Source organism: Aythya ferina (genome assembly GCF_964211825.1).
Source record: "Aythya ferina genome assembly, chromosome: 2".
Lineage (NCBI taxonomy): Eukaryota > Metazoa > Chordata > Aves > Anseriformes > Anatidae > Aythya > Aythya ferina.
This window is the reverse complement of record NC_140297.1, coordinates 71,294,290-71,314,573: the sequence shown is the minus strand read 5'-3', so window position 1 is coordinate 71,314,573 and position 20,284 is coordinate 71,294,290. Positions and strand designations below refer to the sequence as shown.

The 20,284-nt window shown below is 40.6% G+C and overlaps 2 protein-coding genes across 13 annotated transcripts in view; both read left to right on the top strand.

Moving 5' to 3' along the window:
* Window positions 1-20,284, top strand: part of LOC311431063 (uncharacterized protein) — a 304,216-nt gene that overhangs the window by 29,325 nt on the left and 254,607 nt on the right. The window lies entirely within an intron of this gene.
* Window positions 1-20,284, top strand: part of FARS2 (phenylalanyl-tRNA synthetase 2, mitochondrial) — a 254,089-nt gene that overhangs the window by 232,535 nt on the left and 1,270 nt on the right. For 9 of the 12 annotated variants that reach the window (XM_084508247.1, XM_084508251.1, XM_084508255.1 and 6 more), the window contains one exon: window positions 1,117-1,267. The exons of the other annotated variants lie outside the window; for them this stretch is intronic. In XM_084508247.1, the coding sequence (XP_084364373.1) occupies window positions 1,117-1,267 (151 nt within the window). The remainder of the gene's footprint in view (window positions 1-1,116; window positions 1,268-20,284) is intronic. 12 annotated transcript variants of the gene reach the window in all.

The window sequence follows — 20,284 nt, the reverse complement described above, 5'->3', positions numbered from 1 at the left end:
TGCAAAATCCCACAAGCCTCTACTTGTTCTTCCATGAATCTCTGCTACTACGAGGAATATGAAAATGAATGTATTGCAGAGTGAACCCATTTCACTGATCTGTTGATTCTCATATAGGTTACAAACAAGCAGTATCATTTACATTTCAGTGACACTCGGAAGTTAGCCAGAGAGATATAAGGGATGCTTTCAGTTAAACCTAAGAAAGCCCAGGTTAAGACTTTTAAGTGCTGGTACTGGGCTGAAGATACCACATTTCACATTGACAGCTGCTTTTGAGAGCCCAGAGCAGTAGGAGCTAAGCTAACAGGTTCTCTGGTTTTGGTCCTGGAATTGTGACTTTAGGCTGTGGCAAAAACTTCTTTTGATATTTAAACATTCCCAGTCTTCACTCCTGCACTCATGCAGTCCCCTGTGTTACTGCATCCCAATCAATGAACTAAACTGGGGAGTCGATCTGGCTGAAAACCAAAAATATGAGATGTGGTCCTTCAGCCAGGTTGGTGTCACCTGTGTGCACAACCAGCTGTGCGGCCACAAAGCAGGAGCAACGCTGCTGCAGGAGTGAGTCGGGCAAGGGCTGCTTCAGCTGCTACCACTGCTGGAGACAGGGCTGTTGAGACACAGCATTGCTGCTCTTCTAAGAGGGAGAAGGCGTAGGAAGAGGATAATCCATGGCTTTGGGGGATGTCTAGCAGAGAAGTCACATGGATGCCCTTTACCTTCTATTGGAGACTGTCCTTTTCATACAAAAATACTTGATTACTGCCTTTCCACTTTGCAGGCAAGCTTTGCAGCTATTACCACATCAAAGATTACAGTTTAGATTAATCATATCTGTGTTTGAACTTAGTGCTCTCTCACCATCATAGCTGTGATGGAGGAAGAGAAACAGGCTGATTTTTCCTGTTAAATTTGAGGGTGACAGATCAACTGCTAGTCCTTCCTTACTTGTCTGATAAACAGCCCATTTAGCCTGCTCAGATGTTTCATGATAGACTGCTTTACTCCTTATTGAGATATCTAATGAAGAGGACACTTAAGCAGATGTGATATTACTTCGATAAATATGTGTCAAGCACTAATAGACAAGGTTTTACCCTCCTTATTTTCCAGGGTTTGTAGTAGGATTTTTACTCAGGCATATGTTGCCACTCCACACTGCCAGATTATCTCTGGAAATACCATGTTGTCTCCCATACAAGTTCAGCAGTCCTGGAGCAGGACCACTGATACGCACAGAGATGGTCCTGTACATAACATCCAGGTATGTCAAATGTGTGTATTGCATTCTCCAAGGATTTCAAACACTTTTCTTTGGATGGGAGCTTCTGCTGAACTGAGCTTCTTAGGAAGGCTAAGTAAAGTGCCTGTTTTTCTCTTCACGTGTTAAATGATTCATTTAATGACATTCAGGAAATCCTTGTCACTCACTGTCCTCCCCAGTCCTGCTTCCCCTTCTGATACCTGCCATAGTCAGAGATGTCTGATGTTTGACAGAGATGAACACGTTAGTTTAGACAGGCCAAGCAACTCTAAATAAGGTAACTTGAATTGATCCCATTTTTGTAGCTGAATGAATTGCCACCTCTGCTCATCTCCACAGGCTGAAAGCTTGTGCATTCTTAAATATTTTTATGGGAGCGGTTTAAGCTAGTGGGTTTTACCATATTGCTGGTATGGCTAGAAGCATGGACATGGTTGGTTTCCACAGTTCAATTGATGGATGGAAGCTCTGTAATTCACTGTAATTCAAGCATCACAGTATGTGAGTACGCTTAAATTTCATTTTTGGCATTGTCTGTAATTCTTGAGATACTCTTCTTGCTTGCAAGCAAAAGACCAGATAGTTCTTTCTGTCTGTGCATTGCTTCCTTGAGCCTGTTTTTACTGTTGCTTTCTACCACTTAAAAACAAGTTTGCCCAGCTTGTGCTCTCTGGAGAAACCAGAAAGCATGCAGGTGTGCTTGTCCTGAATAGCAAGGGCAAAGCTAGTGAACATCATAGATACTGTGTATCTACAGGTGTGTTTATAACACGAGACAGGGTACATTTTCACCGAGACACAGGTTTGTTTCATTTCTTGATTAAAAGGAAAAAAAAGAGAAAGCCAGTGATTTCAACTTGGTCCGTTTATTCTTTCAGTTGATGACATTTACAAGCCATGCAACACTTGGAGCTGGGACATCTGTTCCTCAGTGATGCAGGGATTTTTTATGCTATAAGCCAAATTTAACTGTTATGATCGTTTTCCATCAGACTTTCAGTACTGAAGGGATCAAGTTCATCTAGATCAAGTCAATCTTTTGTGGTATTCAGTTTGAAATTTACAATGGAGGCCCTTGTAAGGGCTGAGGAGTGAAATGGATGACATGTCAAAGATGGTATGAAGCTGAAAGAGAAGTGTTGAGTGGAAACTCGGCAGAGTGGTGGAATTGTGAATCCTTTCCAAGTCTGTCCTATGTTTCTATGATTTGTGCAGCATGTCTAGGGGGTTAACAAGTAAGGTTGACCATGCACGAAGTTGGTACCTTTGTGCTGAAAATAGCTTTCAGGCAGATTTTACATCTCCTTTGTGTTTACCAACTAACTTCAGATGGCTCCATGTACAGGATTTGCAGCTCAATGCCAGCAAATGCCAAATCAAAGAGAAAGTAGATAGAAAAAAAAGAGTGAAAGAACAGAAAAAAAAAAAAGACCGAAAATGAGAGTGGTTGCCATTAAAAACAAAACAAAACAAAATGCACAAAACCCATGATCCATAACAGTAATAGGGTTGCCAGGTGTAATGGTCATGTTTGTTGCACAACTCAAGGCAGCACTGCAATTGGGAGAAGGGGGAGTAACGCTCTGATTCGTGTTGTGGTGAGTGTTCAAGGACATCTTCAGAAGATACACTGATTTTATATGCGATGCTGCCAAGGTCATCTTAGAGGAAAATCTTCAGAGAAACATGTTTATTGCTAATTGTTCCTCCCCAGTCGAGTTTGACTGCCTGTGTCCCCTTTCCACCTGTTATAATGCAGCTGCAGAGGCTGCAGCTCCCCCTTTGCAGCAAAGGGAGTGAAGAAGATGCAGTTCCTCCTTGCTCCTTGTCCTGCTGCTCTGTGCTGTGCTGCAGGCTGATGCTGTGCTGGGCAGCAGGAGCTGCACAGACTCTGTGCTGGAAGCCTGCACCTCCAGGAGACCCGGTGCTGCATCCTCAAGGATCAGCGGAGAGCAATACAGCGCTGCTGCCTGGGGTGTGCCAAGTGCTGAGATCCTGAATATTCAGGCTAAACGCCGTGGCTTAATGCAAGGGTGAGAAATCATAAAAAGGAGTGCTCTTTGCTGTCTTTGCCTTTCTCTCTCACAATATTTTTAAGATGGCTGAGTTGTGCCAAAAGATACAAGTCGTCTTTGAAACAATTTTTAAGTGTAAATGTGACATATCCTCCACTAATCACACTTTCTTCAGGTGAAAGATAATAGAGTTGTCTGACTAGCTCAGCCGTTGGTCCTTGCTGGAGTAGTTACTCCAGAATGAATTATATCCGTAGTGGTGGTTTTGTAATTTCTGCTCTTTTTTTTTGCATTAAGCACTCAGCTCATTTAGCATCTCAGTTTGAATGTGAAAATGTTCTAAGAGGTGAAAGATCAGTGATTTATATGTAGTACCCAGCATCCTTCTCTGTAGTCCTCATTTTACTTTGAGCTGATGTCACAGCAGATACATCAGTGCAGTGAACCTACTGTATTTTTTCCCAAAACATTAAAAATCCATGCTAATTTCATGCCTGCTAATTCTCAATCACAGGACATCTTCAATTAGAAGTTAAATGATAAAGTAGTGTTAGCATGGATGGTATATAACCACAGCTGATTATTTTTTTTATTATTCATTTTTTATGTTTGAAAATCCACGTATGTGTGTGCTCATTTCCATCATCTTCTCTAACCAGAAGCAAGCCATTCAATGTCTCTAGCCATATGGATTTCACATACCACTCCGAGCAACCCAGTCTTATATGGTAATGACTCAACAACTTACTGAATCCAGTTAGCAGCTTTATAGATCGTTACTCAAAGTATCTCGTAGTTAAGTTTCATAACAGTCCCAGTTGGATTATCTCACATTCTCCATGTAACTATTCATTAAAGGCAACCATGCCTTCGATCAGCAAAGGAGTGATTCACAGTTATTACTTCTTTCTCTCGATCCCCACACCCTATTTCTAGCCAGCCTTGCTTCTCAATATGTGAACACCAAACAGTCAGCTTGGGCTGCTGTCTCACAATATAGGGGAGTAGTTAAAGGCAGCAATCGTGAACAGATTAATCTTTAATGGGAGTAATCTCTTAAGCATCACTGCTGTGTTTGATGAAATACCAAAAGAGTGAGCTAACAGGCAGAGCTCCCTCTTTGCAGGGCCTGTATTACATTTGCCAGAAAGGAGAACTTTGCTTGCATGGAATGAAACTTATGCGAGAGCAGAGGCCCTATGAAGGACCCTACACTTGTAAGGTCTGCTTAAACCATTCATCTCAGACTTAAGTGGTGTCAAAAGAGCTTGAACTGTTGCAAAGCTCAATTGGCATAGCTGCATTTGCTTACCTCTTCTCATGCTATCTTGAACACGTTCTTTCATTTCCTAACTGAAGTGGTGGATCATCATTTTTAAGAAGAGGATCCGACTGGCTGCTTCTGCTGATCAGTTTTAAAAACACTGCTACCCAGGGAGCCATCCCTCTTGTTTTGTAAAACGTCAGCTAAATCCTCAGTTGGCATAAAGAGATGTCATTCCATTGCCTTCAGTGGGTCAGGAGATAGGACTCAGCAGCATTTGGGAACAGCCAGACATATCTTTTTTCCTTTCCCTTACATCCGAGTCTCATTTTGAACATAATATTTTTACATGATCTTTTTACATGAATGTGCTTTAGTGCTTATGTGAATTCAGTGAATTGCCAACTTGTGATTTTAGCCTCTGTTTCCACATGCATTTCTCTTGCCAGCATAAGGTTTATGCTGTTCTCACCCCCCGCACTGAGCTGGCACAGTGACTGGTGTGGCTGTTCAGTGAACCTGATTGGGAAACTAAGTCTTTATTTTTTTTTTCCTAACTGGTCATTTTTCAACCACATCAGCTCCCTGGTGTGCTTCATCACACATGCAGCCAGTCAGACAGATGTGCTGGTTGTGTACAGTAGGGCAAATCTGAGAAGGAGGGAAAAGGACTTGGAGATGGGTTAGAAGAATCTGTGCAAACAGGATGCTGTTGAATATGAAACCTCAGTTTTATTGACTCATCCATGTGCTACTGAAATGCTCACCTGGTATTTGGGGAAAAAGTAGATACAGACTCCAGCTTGAAAAGAAGAAGGGAAAGGGAAAGGGAAAAGAAGAAGAGAAAGGGAAAAGAAGAAGGGAAGGGGAAAGGGAAAGGGAAAGGGAAAGGGAAAAGGAAAGGGAAAGGGAAAGGGAAAGGGAAAGGGAAAGGGAAAGGGAAAGGGAAAGGGAAAGGGAAAGGGAAAGGGAAAGGGAAAGGGAAAGGGAAAGGGAAAAGGAAAGGGAAAGGGAAAGGAAGACCTGAAGACTGATCCAACACAGTGTGGTTCTAAGCATGAGCTTTGTAGGTGAATGCAGAAACTGATTCAGATTTTTACATTGCTTTCACTCCATTAATTCCTGTGGAGTTTCTGTGATGTGTTGTGGGATATATAAAATCAGAACCAAGCTCTCTTGGGATCCAAGAGACCAAGCTTGTTCCCAGCTATGCAGGTGTTCTAGCAATATAAGAAAGCTCAAATCCAGTTTAGAAATGCTTATAAGTATTTTGACTGTCGTGCAACTGTTCAAATCCCACACAACTCATCCTTTGGACTGATGCTTCAGCTTCTGTGGTAGGTTTATATGAGTGCAGGGTGAGATAACAATTCCTCATATGGATGCAAAAGTAAAATCACAATAGTATCAGGCATCATTATACTTACTAAACCCTGTGGATGAAAAGTGTGTGGGTTTGAGGAATGGGACCTGCACGTGTCTATCTACTTTGTGCTATTCAGGATACGATCTTGCTGGGTTGTCCAAACTGTCTCTCTGGGTCTTCACCTTTTCACAGAGACCACTGTGCTAAAATGTCACAGGGATATTGTGGTCTCCATCTTCTTCCTGTTAACAGCTGCAGAGTTCCTCTGTCATCTCTCCCTTTTTAAGGATCTGTATTCCCTCACTGAATCCACACATCCAGCACCTGTGTTTGTTCAGCCATTTCTGCAGAGAGATGTCACTGGCTGGGGAGAAGAGAGACACGGTGCTTGCAGATGATCCAGAGGGGACCATGAGTAACATTGCTACCCTCAGCAGTATTCACGCCTAATGATTTTCCTATTCTTTGGTACTGTGTTTCAAAACACAGTGCTGCTGCTGCTGCTGTGTTACCCCATCCTGGCAGAGTATCACAAGAATTAGGCAAAGTAGAGAACATGCTGGTGATCTTAAGGGAGTGGCCTCCAGATGACTCTACCTGTAATCTCAGAAGGAGAATCTCCTCCTCTGTTTGTTACCATGATTCAAATGAAGAAGATGTACTAGCAGCGATGATGGTGTTTGAGGTCGGGCCACCAAATTGCTGCATCTTATGTATAATAAATACCAGTCTTTTCCTATATAACTCTGGAGTCAGTGATGTAGGAATAACTGAGCTGATTTCAGTAGTAGTTGCTGGCTGGGTGCAGCAGTATGCAAATTACAGTGGTATACCTACAAGTAAGGCACACATGTGGGACTGTGGTGCAGGAGAGCCTGTGGCATGTGTGTCTTTCTGCTACAACTTAGGCAGTCATGTCAGAAGTTGTATCTTTATTTTCTTTGAGGAGAAGTTTTGAGAAAATACTTCCTAAACCCTGTTTAAGAGAGTCTCCAGTTCAGGGAACAACAGCCTGCAGTACTTTCAAAGTGGTGCATGCCCCCATTAAGCCATTCTTTGTTACTGTACAGGCATAAGTCATAAATAATTTATTTGTTCCTTGGCAACTTCATATTTCATGTAGTAACAGAAGAACACATATGCAATGGAACTTTTATGAGATCAACATTTTATCCCTGAGAAAGATTTAGTAAACATCAAGATTACTGTGAAGCCAGTGATCTTATCAGTCCAGCAAACTTTCAAAGGTTACTAGAAGACTAGCCTCTGCAGCAATGGCTATGAATGTATGTATATGTTTACATGCATGTATTCTTATACAGGTACACAGGGTTGTTTTTCTTTGTAGCAGAGTCGTGGCCTCTTATTCCCTACTGCAAAAGGCAGTGTTGGCAGAGAAATTTAAAGGCAGCTCTTTCCTTGCTGCTATTGTCTATAGAGAGAAGAGGTACAATAAGTGAATACAGAGCAGCAAGAGTGAATGAAGGTGGGGAAGCAGGATAACATGCATAAAGACAAGGAAGGCATGGTGATTATTCAGAGCAATATATTGAGGCTCCAGAAGACGAGATTTCTATTACATTTCTATGTATTCCTATTTTGAGATCAGCTGATCAGTAGTATGTCCTTGGACATGTCATTTCCTCTCTATTTGTCAGTTTCTCTACCTCCAACAAGACATGAAGTTAATCAGCTTCTATGTAGAAAGGCCATCATTGCCAGAGTAGCTGTCCTCACCAGGGCCAACCAGCCTTCATTCATGGACTGGTGTTTCTGATGTATCCCAGTCCCTAGACTTCCCCAAATTGCCTTCGGTTTTAGATTTCCAGCAGGCTTATTTGCAGCTTTGTTTTGTTAGAATAAAGTCCTTGTCCTTCTCATTTTAAGATTGTCTGGATTTGAATGTGAATTCAGGTGGCTGAAAGCAAAGGGTTAAGTTCTTGATATAAAACCAGTAAAATACAAAAGGGAAAGCTTCAGTTCAGTGTATCAAGGATATACAGCATATTCTCTGGCTGTTCCTTAGAGCTTTCCTAAGGCATCTCTCAGCCCTGAAACAAAGGAGACAAACAGCTGAGTGACATTCTCCCTTTGGGTTACTGTCTTACAGAGTGGACTTTTCTGTTGTTTTTTTTTTTGTTTGTTTGTTTGTTTTGTTTTGTTTTCCATTGGCTCTAGGCACTGAAAAGTAACTTGGCAGCACTTCGCTTTCCTGTCTGTTGTATTTCAGCAGTGGTCTATAACACTAATGAAAGGGTTGCTGGCCTAGAGAGGTTGCATCGTTTTCAGAGAATTCGTTTCCCTTCTCAGTCTGTCAGTCTCTGCTGTCCCCTTCAAAAGCTTTCCCTGCTTGCTTTATTTCCTGGGAATGTGGTGTCTGTAACAGATTGCTTTTGCAACATATGGTAGCAATGGTTTCCATTTCCTACCTGCTTGGCTTCCTGAACCATTTTTTTCCCCATCTCCTTTTAATGCAATGGGATAAACAAACACATGATGCGTATTTGTTTGGAGCTATCTTTGCTACTCAAATAACTTCCTGCATTTTAAAGGCTGTTACATTTTATGCTAAAGAATTGAAGAGTACTGCCATGTAGTTCATCCTCCCACTCCAAAGGAGGATCAGCTCTACTTATAGCATTCCTGACAGACACTTGTATAACCAGTCCTTAAAGATTTCCAGCAATAAGGGACTACACTGCCTTTCCAAGCAAATTTTCAAGCAAAACATTACTGCAATTTGAGCCCATCACTTTCTTCTCCTGCCCTTTTAAATGTTGATGAACAGGTAATAACCTAACTGCATTTTATCTGTTTGAAGGGTGTTTCCATGCTCTCTCTTCTTTAGGCTGAGCAACCAGCATTCTCTCAGTTTTTCTTATAATTCCTGTTATCCAGACATCTGCTTATTCTCATTGCTTCCCAAAGATCTGCCTCCAGTTGCCTCACATCTTTCTTGAGGTGTGGAAAGGGTACCTCAGCAGAGCCAATAGCAGTGTTGAGTAGAGTGGAGTGGAAGAATGCCACTCTGACTGCATTCCTGCAATTCATCCAGAGTGCTGTTTGCTTAGCTGAAAGCAGCACAAAAACATCACAGATTCACCTTCAGATGGTGATTCTGTGCAGTCTTTACCTCCTTTGTGCGGGATTGCTCCTTACCCAGTTGTTTCCCATCCTTCATGAGTGCACAGTACAGAAGCTTGCACTTGCGCTGATTGAGTCGTGTCTTTCAGCTTTTCCAGTTTGTCAAGATTATTCTGAATTCTAATTTTGTCAACAAAAATATTTTCTGTTTTACCCAGCTTAATGTAATTTGATGATTAACAAACACTTCTGCTGCATCACCTATTCCATTAATGAAACTATTCCATCGTACGGGAGCTAGGATGAAGAACCCTATTAGAAGGATCCTTCACATTTGGCTATCAACTAGGGGTGACTGCTTCCAGAAGCAACAAATTATTGGCAGCTCCTCCAGCTGTTTGGGATATCACGTTTTAGTAGCAGTCATGTTGATTACCAGTTTGTTCATCTACCTTCATGCAGCTCCCTCCAAGGTGAAACATTTATGAAGACAAATTTTGTACTACCTAATTTTGTCAACTTTATTTAGTATTTTTCTTCTTTTTTACATTTTTTGTTAAAACCTTAAAATACCTTTCCCAATGTTTTTGTTTTTGTTTTTGTTTTTTGATGTCTGCAGCTTCTTATTTTTTTTCCATATTTTATGGATTATTAATTCTAAACCTTTTTCTCTTACCTGGTTTAGCAGACTGGGAAGATACATGCTGTACTCACATACACAACCCTACATGTACGTTTGCACCACCATGGTTTTGCTTCTTCCTGCAGTTTATTGATATACTTATTGATTATTGCTCTATTAGCCTGTTACCCCTGTATAGAGGGAAATCAGATTGTTTTGGCTGGATTTGCTTGATATTTCCATTTCTTCTGTTATTGTTGTTGTTGTTTTTGTTTGGTTGGTTTGGTTTTGGTTTGTTTGTTTTTTTTTTTGGTTTGTTTGTTTTGTTATTTTTTGTCTTACATCATTGGTGTGCTTACAAGTGGTTTGGTTATCTGCACCAGAGTCTTTCTGGGAATGTGAAGTAAAAACAGCTGGTCTAGAGCTCCCCTGGATTTCTATTGGTTGTTTCCTTCCTTCCTTCCTTCCTTCCTTCCTTCCTTCCTTCCTTCCTTCCTTCCTTCCTTCCTTCCTTCCTTCCTTCCTTCCTCCCTCCCTCCCTCCCTCCCTCCCTCCCTCCTTCCTTCCTTCCTTCCTTCCTTCCTTCCTTCCTTCCTTCCTTCCTCCCTCCCTCCCTCCCTCCCTTCCTTTTTTTTTTTTTCAGAAATAAACACTCTGTTTGACCTTTTCCAAACATTTGGTACCTTACTTGCCTTCTATGAACTCACAGAGACAACTGATAACAGCTCTGAGACTTTTTCCACTCATTCCTAAAGTATCTTAGGGCAAAGTTCATCAGGCTTGGACAATTTAAGAACATTTGATTTACTCTAGTGCTCCCTGTGTATTCCCTACTCTGGGCTGAAATCTTATCCCTTCTTTGCTGGTAATAATTCCCGCTAGTCAGAGGATCAGATGCCCTTTTTTGCAAAGGAAAAACGTTATTTTGATCTTTCTAATGCTATGTATGAATGGTTTTCTTTCCTTTCTGGAGTAGTAAACCAATAATTTCATTGTGCTTACTAATGAAGCATCTCATTTTGTGCCCTGACCTTTTAGTCTACATGCCTACATGGTGTTTTGTTATGTGATGCTCATACAATCTTATCATAAGAGGTATTCACATTGCAAGCATCATATCATTGCTCACAGTTTGTTCTTTGTTTTTGTTTTTCACAAAGAGTAGGCGTTAACATTAATGATATAGATGCCAAACATAGCAGTTAGAGTTTTCCAAAGTAGTGCTCATTTTGACAGGTGTAAAAGTTCTGGCCAGTGCACTTAATTGCTACATGTTGTCCTCATTTAGCTATTTTCAGTACAGCTCTGACATTCCCTGCTCCCCTTATATTCAAAATAACCAAGCAAGCCTCACCTACAACACACGGGCTTTTCGTTGTACATGGTGGTGTGAGTGTATTATCCATGCAGATAGGACCCAGCAAGGGGTTTTTGGTTGGCTGGTTGGTTGTTTTTGTTTGTTTGTTTGTTTGTTTAACCTGTTTAGCAGCCAGACAGTTTTCTTGTGTGTTAACAGCAGTTTAATCTGCTGGCCAATAGTCATCCTTGCTTTGAGGACTTTTTCTGAGTTGTCTTCCCAGGGCAGCAACTGTCAGAAAAGCAATAAGAACAGGTTTCTTGTGACTGTCTGTGTGAAACCAAACTACCCTCAGGGAGGGAAAGTGGGGAATTTCTGTATCTCCAAAACAAATCCAGTTAGACAGATTAGGACTCATAAAACCTGACAATTCTGAGAGAAAAATAACGTATGGAGTGGAAGGAGGTAGTAAACAACACTTAATTGTGGAGCAGCTGCGAAATTTCCACTAGGTTTAGCAGATACTGTGTAAGCAGGCCTCTTGAGTACCCCCTGTACTTGCGCACACACAGGTGTGAATGTTTTAAAGTTGTCTTTGAATGCTGCAGGCTGCCTGGGGGGGGGACAGGTGCTTTTAATTTGTTGCTTTTATCCAAAAAGGGCAAGTGATTTCTCTCCACTTTTACTCCTGATTTTAAAGACCCTTCTGTCTTCCTGTTAGCTTCTCTCTTCCTGTTACTTCCATCTTAACCACCTAACTCCTGAGTGTGGTGAGGACAAAACCAGTAATCTCAATGACGAAGTCTACATAAATACCTGAAACAACATTCAGTCCTTGCGGTGCACTTGTCTGCCACCTAACTTTGTAGACCATGATTTCTCTGAGTGCTCAACAGAGATGCTTCTGAACCTGCTGTCACTCCAATCCATCTTTATTTCTTAGGAGAATGAATTGTTTAAAATTTTCATACAAATTCCCTTTTCCTCGATTATGAAATATATTTTAATTTGACAGCAATGTTATTTTTAGTAATACTTTTTGTAGCCTTTAGTATTAACATGTAGTTGGGGGAAAAAACTGCTAAATATTTATACTTCTCTTCTTTGATCTTTCACTCAGAAGAACTGAAAAGGTATCACACTTAACATTTTTATTATAAATATTTCAGATAACGTTTGAAAGAGGCCAAATTCACCTCTCGCATCGGATTTGTTCAACTTATTGAGATAGGTTGTCACTCTTTAATGCTTCCAGATGGCAATTCAGTTGCCAATAGTTGGAAACTTTTGGGTGACACTGTTATGACTAATCACCAGTGACAGAACCATTAAATATTGCTTTTTGACAGAAGTAAGACCAAACCCTCTTCCTTCCTTCTACTTGCATGCTGTGTCTGAGGGGGAGGTAAATATAGTATCTTCACACAAGAAGCACAATAACTCTGCAAAAGCAGTGCACCTTCCAACAGTACATTTTGCAAGCAGGTTGTGTCCCTCACCTTTTCCAGTGGTAGCCAGTTGTGCTGGAAGGCAGTGCGCTGTCCTGTCTAAGTCATGGAGTTCTGCCAGATCCACAGAGCCTATTGCTGCCAGAGCTGCCTCATTCTCCATTTAAATTGTTTGTGATTTAGGAGGTCAAGAGAAACGTGGAGAAAGTGGGAGAGCCAGCAGTGACAGAAAGTATGTTGATTAGTTGTTCTTTTACTCACTGAAAATGTACATTCTTCTGTGAGAATTCGATATTATTTGCTGGCTAGCAGTCAAAACACTTCAGCTGTCAGCACTGCAAGGACTTTCAGGTGTTGCATGCTTCTGTTCTCAGTATGCTCTGATTCTTCATCAGCTGTGTCAACCGAGCTTCTTTTCTAGAGAGCGGCGTGATTCATCATAGGAGTTTTTGGCCTTGGCCTCTCATGGGAGATACAGTCTTGCCATGGCTTCTGAACCACACAGGGAAAGAGAAAGTCGGGGAGCTTAGATAGCAATTCCTATGAGGCCCAGTATCCAAACTGAGTTACTTTGTTCTTTTGGTTGCTGGATTGGCAAATGATTTAGCTTATTGTAGTCAAATTTCAATCAAAAAATAACAGGAAGTATTACCCCTTGTATTTTATTTTGGTGAAAAAATCATTAGGCATTGAAAAGCACTTGACACTGAACCTTCACAGTTAAATGTAGGGAAAGTGAAGCTATGCAAAACTGTGTTGTATACAGAACAGGTGTTCTGTCTTGCGTGATGCTGAGACTAGCATTTTTTCTCTTATTTTCAGCATCCAATTATTTTTCTATGTTTAGTACATAATTAAATGTCCCAAATATTTTACCAAACAACCTTCTCATTTGCCACTGCAATGGGTAGCAGTTATTTCGCTGGATTTTGTATGTGTGTTTTTGTATCAGAATGTGTGCTTTTTCCTATCTGTATTCCACCTGTGCAGTCCTTGGATCTGTCATAGTGATAACCCTGAAGAAGAAGTAGGTTTATTTTATCATATTCTGAGCCACAATGGCTTGCACACATTCTGATCTTTGTGTGCATGCCCACTGCAGGGCTTCCTTTTATTCCTGAAAGCCTCAGCTTTGGTAAGTTGAGAGACTCATTCCATTAAAAGTACATAAAGTTGCATCTCTCTGGCATGATGAGTGCTCCAGGGTTACTATGCTGACAGCAAAGCAAGTCTTGAAGATATTCAGCCTCCAGCCTATTCTTAAATCTTCCTGGATTTAAGCAGGATTTTGAACTGACTCACTAGATGGAGTGGTGGGCCCTTAGAAACTGAAGAGGCCTGGTGTGATTGGAGAGAGCAAAATTTCCCTGACTAAGGGAAATTCCAAATCTAAATCTCTGTGGAATTAATTCCTTAGTGTTGGTATGGATCAGATATGATGGGAATTTTGTCTTGTCTTTTGTCTTTTTGTCTGTGCTTGATAAATATTTTTCCCAAAGAGAGGGAGATTGGAGAAGGACAAGCATTGATACTGGAATCCATACCCTTGAGAACTGGTTTTACACCTACTTTACAACCATTGATAATTGCTTTCTTCAAGAAATCAATGAGTTGTATTAAAAAAGAAGGAGAAAAAAAAAAAAAAAAAAAAAAAAGCATGAAACAAAAACACCAATCCCAAACCCTACAGGTTTGCAATTTTTTTCTGGTTTTCCATGGCAGCAAAAGTCTGTGTCATGGTTAGCTTGTGATCCTGTGGGGACTTCAGATTTTTACACTCTTTTTACACTCTTTTTACACTCTTTTACACTCTTTTGGTGTAATGGAGAATGATATTGTTCTTCCTATACTTCACACTAGTGGTATTTTGTCATTGCTTGAATGTAATGGATTCCATTACTTTTGGAGCTGTGAGGCTTAAGAGCTCTTTAATGGGAAGTGCTTGGATCTGAGATGGGTTGACTGTATTGTTGGCTGGTTACTGAGACAGCTATAACAGTGCACAAGGGAAATATTCTTTCAGTTTTTTTGTGCAACTTGCTCCATTTACAAGAGTTCCTTCTGCTTGGGAACTGATGGAAAAAAGCCCTGCACCACCCTCACATTAGTTCTTCTTTTGCTGACATTCAACAGGCCAAGGTGGCCTCTTGAAATGAGAAAAGGTAGCTAGAGGCCAAAGTGCTGAGCCAGTGCACAAATAATTGGTTGAATTGTTTCAATTAACTTTTAGTGAATGCATCTAACAGCCAAGAGACTTCCTACTCTGGGTGATGCTTGTGAAACATTTTTTCAGTATATAGCGGTGTCTCTTCTGGCATGTAAGAAATTAGGTGACAGCTTTAGGTAGAAAAGGAAAGTCATGATATACAATGGGTTCATACTTGACATGAGCCATAATGACAATGGTTTAGTTCCTATTTAAGGCTACATGACAGTGTCTTAGTGACCGAGAAGCTGAAAATATTTGAGTGCTTGCATTTTTCATCCATCTTTCATTAACTTAAATAGCAGGTGTTATTTATGTGCTTTGCCACTGCATCCCATACCGTGCTCTTTATTTCTCTCAATAACATGGCTATTAACAGAATTTTGACACTTTTTTTTTTAAATTAAGAGAAAAGCTTAAAAATGATTTAATAATATAGAAAGAATGAATGCGAAGGCCAGAGGTTCAGAGTATTCAGATACAGATTTCACCAAGTCCAAACAGAAAACAGCAAAAAGTCCATTACAGTCTCAAGTTTGTGAAATTTAATAGCAATCTGTTTGGTCCAATTGTCAGTCCAATTGTCATGTTCACTATGTCAGTGAACATGCATCTCTTTTAAAACTAAAAGCAAGAAAAGACCCATAGTGGTCAAGTAATGTTGATGGTCTCAACACAGTTATGTTGACCTGAACTATTTTTGAAACTGAATCATTCTGCCAGGTGTTAGCTGGAAAAGCTCTGCAACAGAAATGACCATTCCCTGCTTTCAGTTGGCTTAAGCCAATTCTGTCTTCTGGAGGTTATCTAGTGCCTTTCACTGGCATCAAAGTTACCTTAAACAAAAACATATCCATTTTTTAAAGTGCACTTTTTGTGTGTGTGTGTGTGTGTGTGTGTGTGTACAATACACTCTTCTAGAGAAATGGAGTATTAGCATTTGAAAGGACCGATGAGAACGCATCTTTGGGAATGGCCTTTGTTCAGAAAATTACGGGTATATTCTACATGCATATCACCATGGTAATTGAATTATTTGCCATTGACAGTAAGGGATATAGCACAAGCCTTTTGCCATTTTCCATGATGTGGTTCCTAGCAAAGAGTGCTATTTGTCAATTTAAAATTTATAGTATGACATTTAGCAGTTGTGCCTACTGTCATAGTGGACGTGGTCTGAAAGCATGGAACAAAAAGGAAAAGGTAATTACCTCTTCTCTGTGCTGTTGGATGCTGAAGTCTTTTCTGTCTTTTTAAGACAGGCATGTGGAGAAGCAAAAGTAAATAGGGAAAGAAGAAGCTTTGGCTGGATAGATTCTTCAGAGCGAGTTTTTAGCTGTGTCGAATGAGTTTCATGCAGGCACTGGGGCCAAAATCTACCAAGCATGGGAGGTCTTCCTTCCCATAGATTTCAGAGAAAAAAATGTAGTTGGCTCTTTCTGACTTGGATATCTAAACTATGCTCTCTCCTTATTAGTCTTGTTGGAAACCACCACATGGAAACACAGACAGATACGGCTGTGCATTCAGCTTCTATTGGCTTTCCTGAAAGTGTTTTGGTGAGATGATGGAAAAGATTTCTGTGGAGTCACTAGGGGCTAAACATCAAATCTGTGGCCTGCATTGCTCAGTGCAGGAAAGTTTTACCTACCTTAAACTCAAGGTGTATTTTCTGTTCTAAATGAAGTCAGACTCCATGTCTGAAGAAAGCAAGGATGAGTTGAGAATATCTATCTACGTGTTTGGTATTCTTGCAGTTTAGTATTTCTCCCCATTTCAGCTTACAACAAGAACCATTCTGGAACTTTGATCCACAATGCAAGACCTGATCACTCTGAAATATGTAGGTGGTCACTGAGTACCGTGTAAACATTTATGTAAGGTAATTACATGGTGACTCTTTCTTTGGGATATAGGATGAAAACTGATGTGGCAGGAATTGGGAGAGCCTCGAAGAACCTCATTCACACAACTCAGTTAACATAGAGAAAAGAATCTTGAATGCTTGTGTTACAGTATAGGTCTTTCATTTCAAAAAATACCGTGTAGGAAAAGGTACAATATGGATATGGCACTGAATAGTACTGCTTAGTGCCTTGCTCAGAGAACAAAAGAGAGAGTACTCATTTTTGCTCCTTGATGCTGTGGGAGATTCTCATCTCTACTTTTCTATTCCTCAAAGTAAGCTTTCTAGAAAAATGTCTGGTTCTCTGTTGTCCTTACCCATTTAAGAGCAGGGCTAACCTCCATACAGAAGTCTCTGTGCTTTTGTGATTTAAGACAGATATAAAGTAGAACACAGTTTAAAAGTGCAGTGCTTTTTCTTTCCCCTTCAACTCCCTGATGCCCTTTATCTCCTTCTTCAAGTGCAGGACGGGGAATTCTTGCTACAGGATTGCACATAGGTGAGCCAATACCAGACATTTATTCTTTAGGTAACATTTTGGCTACCAAATGACCCCATGTCTTACTTTATCTAGCCACTGAGGCAGGTTGCCCAGTGGCTGTGTGCAGATATGTTGCTGTTGGTACCTTCTGGGGTCACCTTTATAGACAAATTGTATTTAAAACATCATTCAGTGGACTTCCATGCAGGTGAAGATAATGCACAGTTATTAATTTTTATTGCCTAACATAGCCTTTCATTCTAGCCCTGAATCCAGTGTCAGGTTGCTTTCGTGGTCATTTTATAGGATAACGGGAAGACCGATGCCCCTTTATTTCTTGCTGTGCTCAGTTATCAGGCTGAAATATCAAAACATATACGCTGACCTTCAGGGTGGCCTCATGGAGTGAATCTGACCAGGCAGCGAGTAGTTCTCTAGCACATAGAGGAAGCTGTGTGCCAGTTCCTTAATATCAAGAGGCAAAGCTGTTTCCTCTAAAACAAAAACACATGAAAGGGTGTTAGACATTGTTTCACCTCAGTGTTTATTCACTGACTGTAATCCTGTTTCATCCGGTGGCCTCAGAATACATCCCCATCTTCTTTTTCCCTTTGAGCAGTGCTTCACTGTATTCACTGCATTTCATTACCTGAAAGCCGCAGGCTGGTGCAGAGGAGACTTGTGACACTGAGATCAGCTAAAGCCTAATGGGAGAGAAGGAGTCCGCGTGACTGCAAGCTGCGTGGAATTGTCTGGAGGTGCAGCTTAGGTAAATAAAGCCTAATACACTCACCGTTAAGCTGCTGCTTCTTTTATTTTTTTTTTATTTTTTTTTTAACCTGATGAAGCTGCTGTTCTCGGTTTTGGCCTCACATTTTCTGTTGCTTGGGATAGAGAGCTAGAGAGCTGCTTCTTCTGTATCATCAGGCTGCAGCATGACAAGCAGGAGAGAGTCCACTATGCAGTAGCTGAGCTATCTTTAAGGTAGGCAAACACTCTGTGACTCTGAGCATCCTTGCAGAACACAAGCATATCAAGAAAGGAAATCAGCAAATGTATTATTTGCTGACAAAAATTGTTTCCAATCGCAGTTGATGGCAGTGATAAATCTCATTGTCCTAGTATTTTCATTTGAGGGACAGAGTAGGTATTGAGGTATAAAAGACCAAGAAGTACTTGTCCCCATCTGCCTTGGAAAGTTAGTTAATGCTACTCTGAAAGCAATGCTGAAGTTTTCTGAGACTTACAGCTTGTCTTTATGGAAATATCATTAATCCCTTTTACTCTTTTTAATTAGTAATAAAGATGCAATTAATTCTAGCTAAAAGGACGAGAGAAAAATACAACATACCAACCATGTGAGTGATGTGTAGCCAGCCATATGTAGTAGCATTTATATCATTGTTTGGCTATAATTACAATTAGATTAATTACACATAATGTAATCCAATGCTTAACTGCAGTTACATCTAACCAAACACCAGTCCAGTGTTGCTCTGTAAGACCTCTGTCTTTTCAGAGTTTAAGGGCATCCTAAAGATGCTGTTTTCCACAACACCCACAAGAAACTATTGCATCATGTTGTGACCTATTTAATTTGCCCATGAATGAACTGCTCGCTAGGATGGATGGAGAGGGTTATGTAAACACATGGGACAGGAGAAATCATTACCTTCAGTAAACCATGACCAGTCAAGAAACAGTGGTAGTTGTTACCCCTACTACAGCTTAGAAATGGTAAGCAAACTTGTGTTGACATCCCATTAAATGATAGTACTGAGTTTTCCATCGTGAGATATAATCTCTGTATATACAAGAGTTCAGGATTGGGCTTGTGACTGTACAGCTTCTAAAGAGATTTTCAGTCAGAGCAATTTGGAAATGTTTTTGTTCAGGTAGGTTGCTGTAACACCTTTAAAAGCTGAAGTACAACGATCTGTTGTCTGCCAGCCTGGTTTTGATTTTTTTTTTTTTTTTTCTGTTGAGCCCAAATCTTACTCCAATTTCTCTCTTTCAATATAGCATCTGGCCAAACCCCTCTTGTCCAATTTCCATGCTTCTCCCAGATCTCTCTTCTCAACTGCTTTGCAGTGGTGGAGCAGAGCAGAGCAACACTTTCTCTGCAGTTACACCTCCCCCTCTTTTTTTGAAGATCACTTTTCTACAGCGTTTATCCTGCACCTTGGGAAAGCTCTTGGCTGGTTTTTAGCAGTTAACTGCAGTCAGCTAACATCTCATGAAATGTAGTTTGCCCTTTCTTGTACTAGTCAGATTTAACTTGCTTCATCTTCAGAGAACACACCCACAAAATGGAGAAATGCTTTATTTTGAAATAATCTTTTTGTTGTAAACTGCCAGTGAGAGCAGGGCAAGCTTCCCACCAAAGTTGAATGAGACAAAGTTGGTATCAAATAGCTGTTCTGAGATAAAATCTACCTGTGCCTATTTCTTGTAGGATCTATGTTGAAATGAGTATCTTGAGAGATTTATCTTTGTACACGAGCACATATAACTTTAGTTTTAATCAAGTAGTCATAATAAACATGATATCTGACCTGAAACATTTTCAGGAAGGAGATGATCTGAAGCTTGATGAATGCCTCTGTGCACCATTAAATGCAAACTTCTGCTAGTCTGGGAGATCCTTCCATCTAGTACTTGATCTCCAGTTTCCCTTTATTTTTCCCTCTTAGATTTTCCTTCTTTCACTGCAGTGGTTACCTTTGAAAGTAGAAGCTGTGTGGGCTCCATTTGAAACCAAAAAAAAAAAAAAAAGGATGCCTCATCTGCCGTGTAAATGCAGTAATACAAGCACTGCAATTATAGAGCCCTTTTGTGCAGGAGCTACGTACTCTGGCCTATTTTTGATGGAGAGCAAGACAGCCAGCCTGTCACATGCCTTTCTTTCTCTTCACACAGACTTTTTCTTTCTTATTCAGCTTATTGGTTTGTCCTAGTTTTGTGTTACCTTGTCTTTGCCCAACTCAGCAACTGTTAAATATATATATATTTTAATTTTTAATTTCCATCATTCCGTCTTTCTTTGTGCTGGTCTCTTTTGCCTTTTCCTTTCCACAGCAAGGGGTAAGAAATGTTGACATTTGTGCCTGCTATCATGTCATGCCCTGTTTCTTCCTGAGTTTGCTGGGCTGCCCCTGCTTCGCTAGGCCAGCCTCGTGGTGTGTGGTGTTGGCAGTTCCTTTTGTGGCCACTTTTACAGGAAAGCCATCCTGAGCAGCTCTGTGAGGGCTGCTGCCCTACCTCACAGCAACTGCTGGGGAGGCCGGCTTCTTCCCTTCACGCCAGGGTGCATCCACCATTTTGTCCA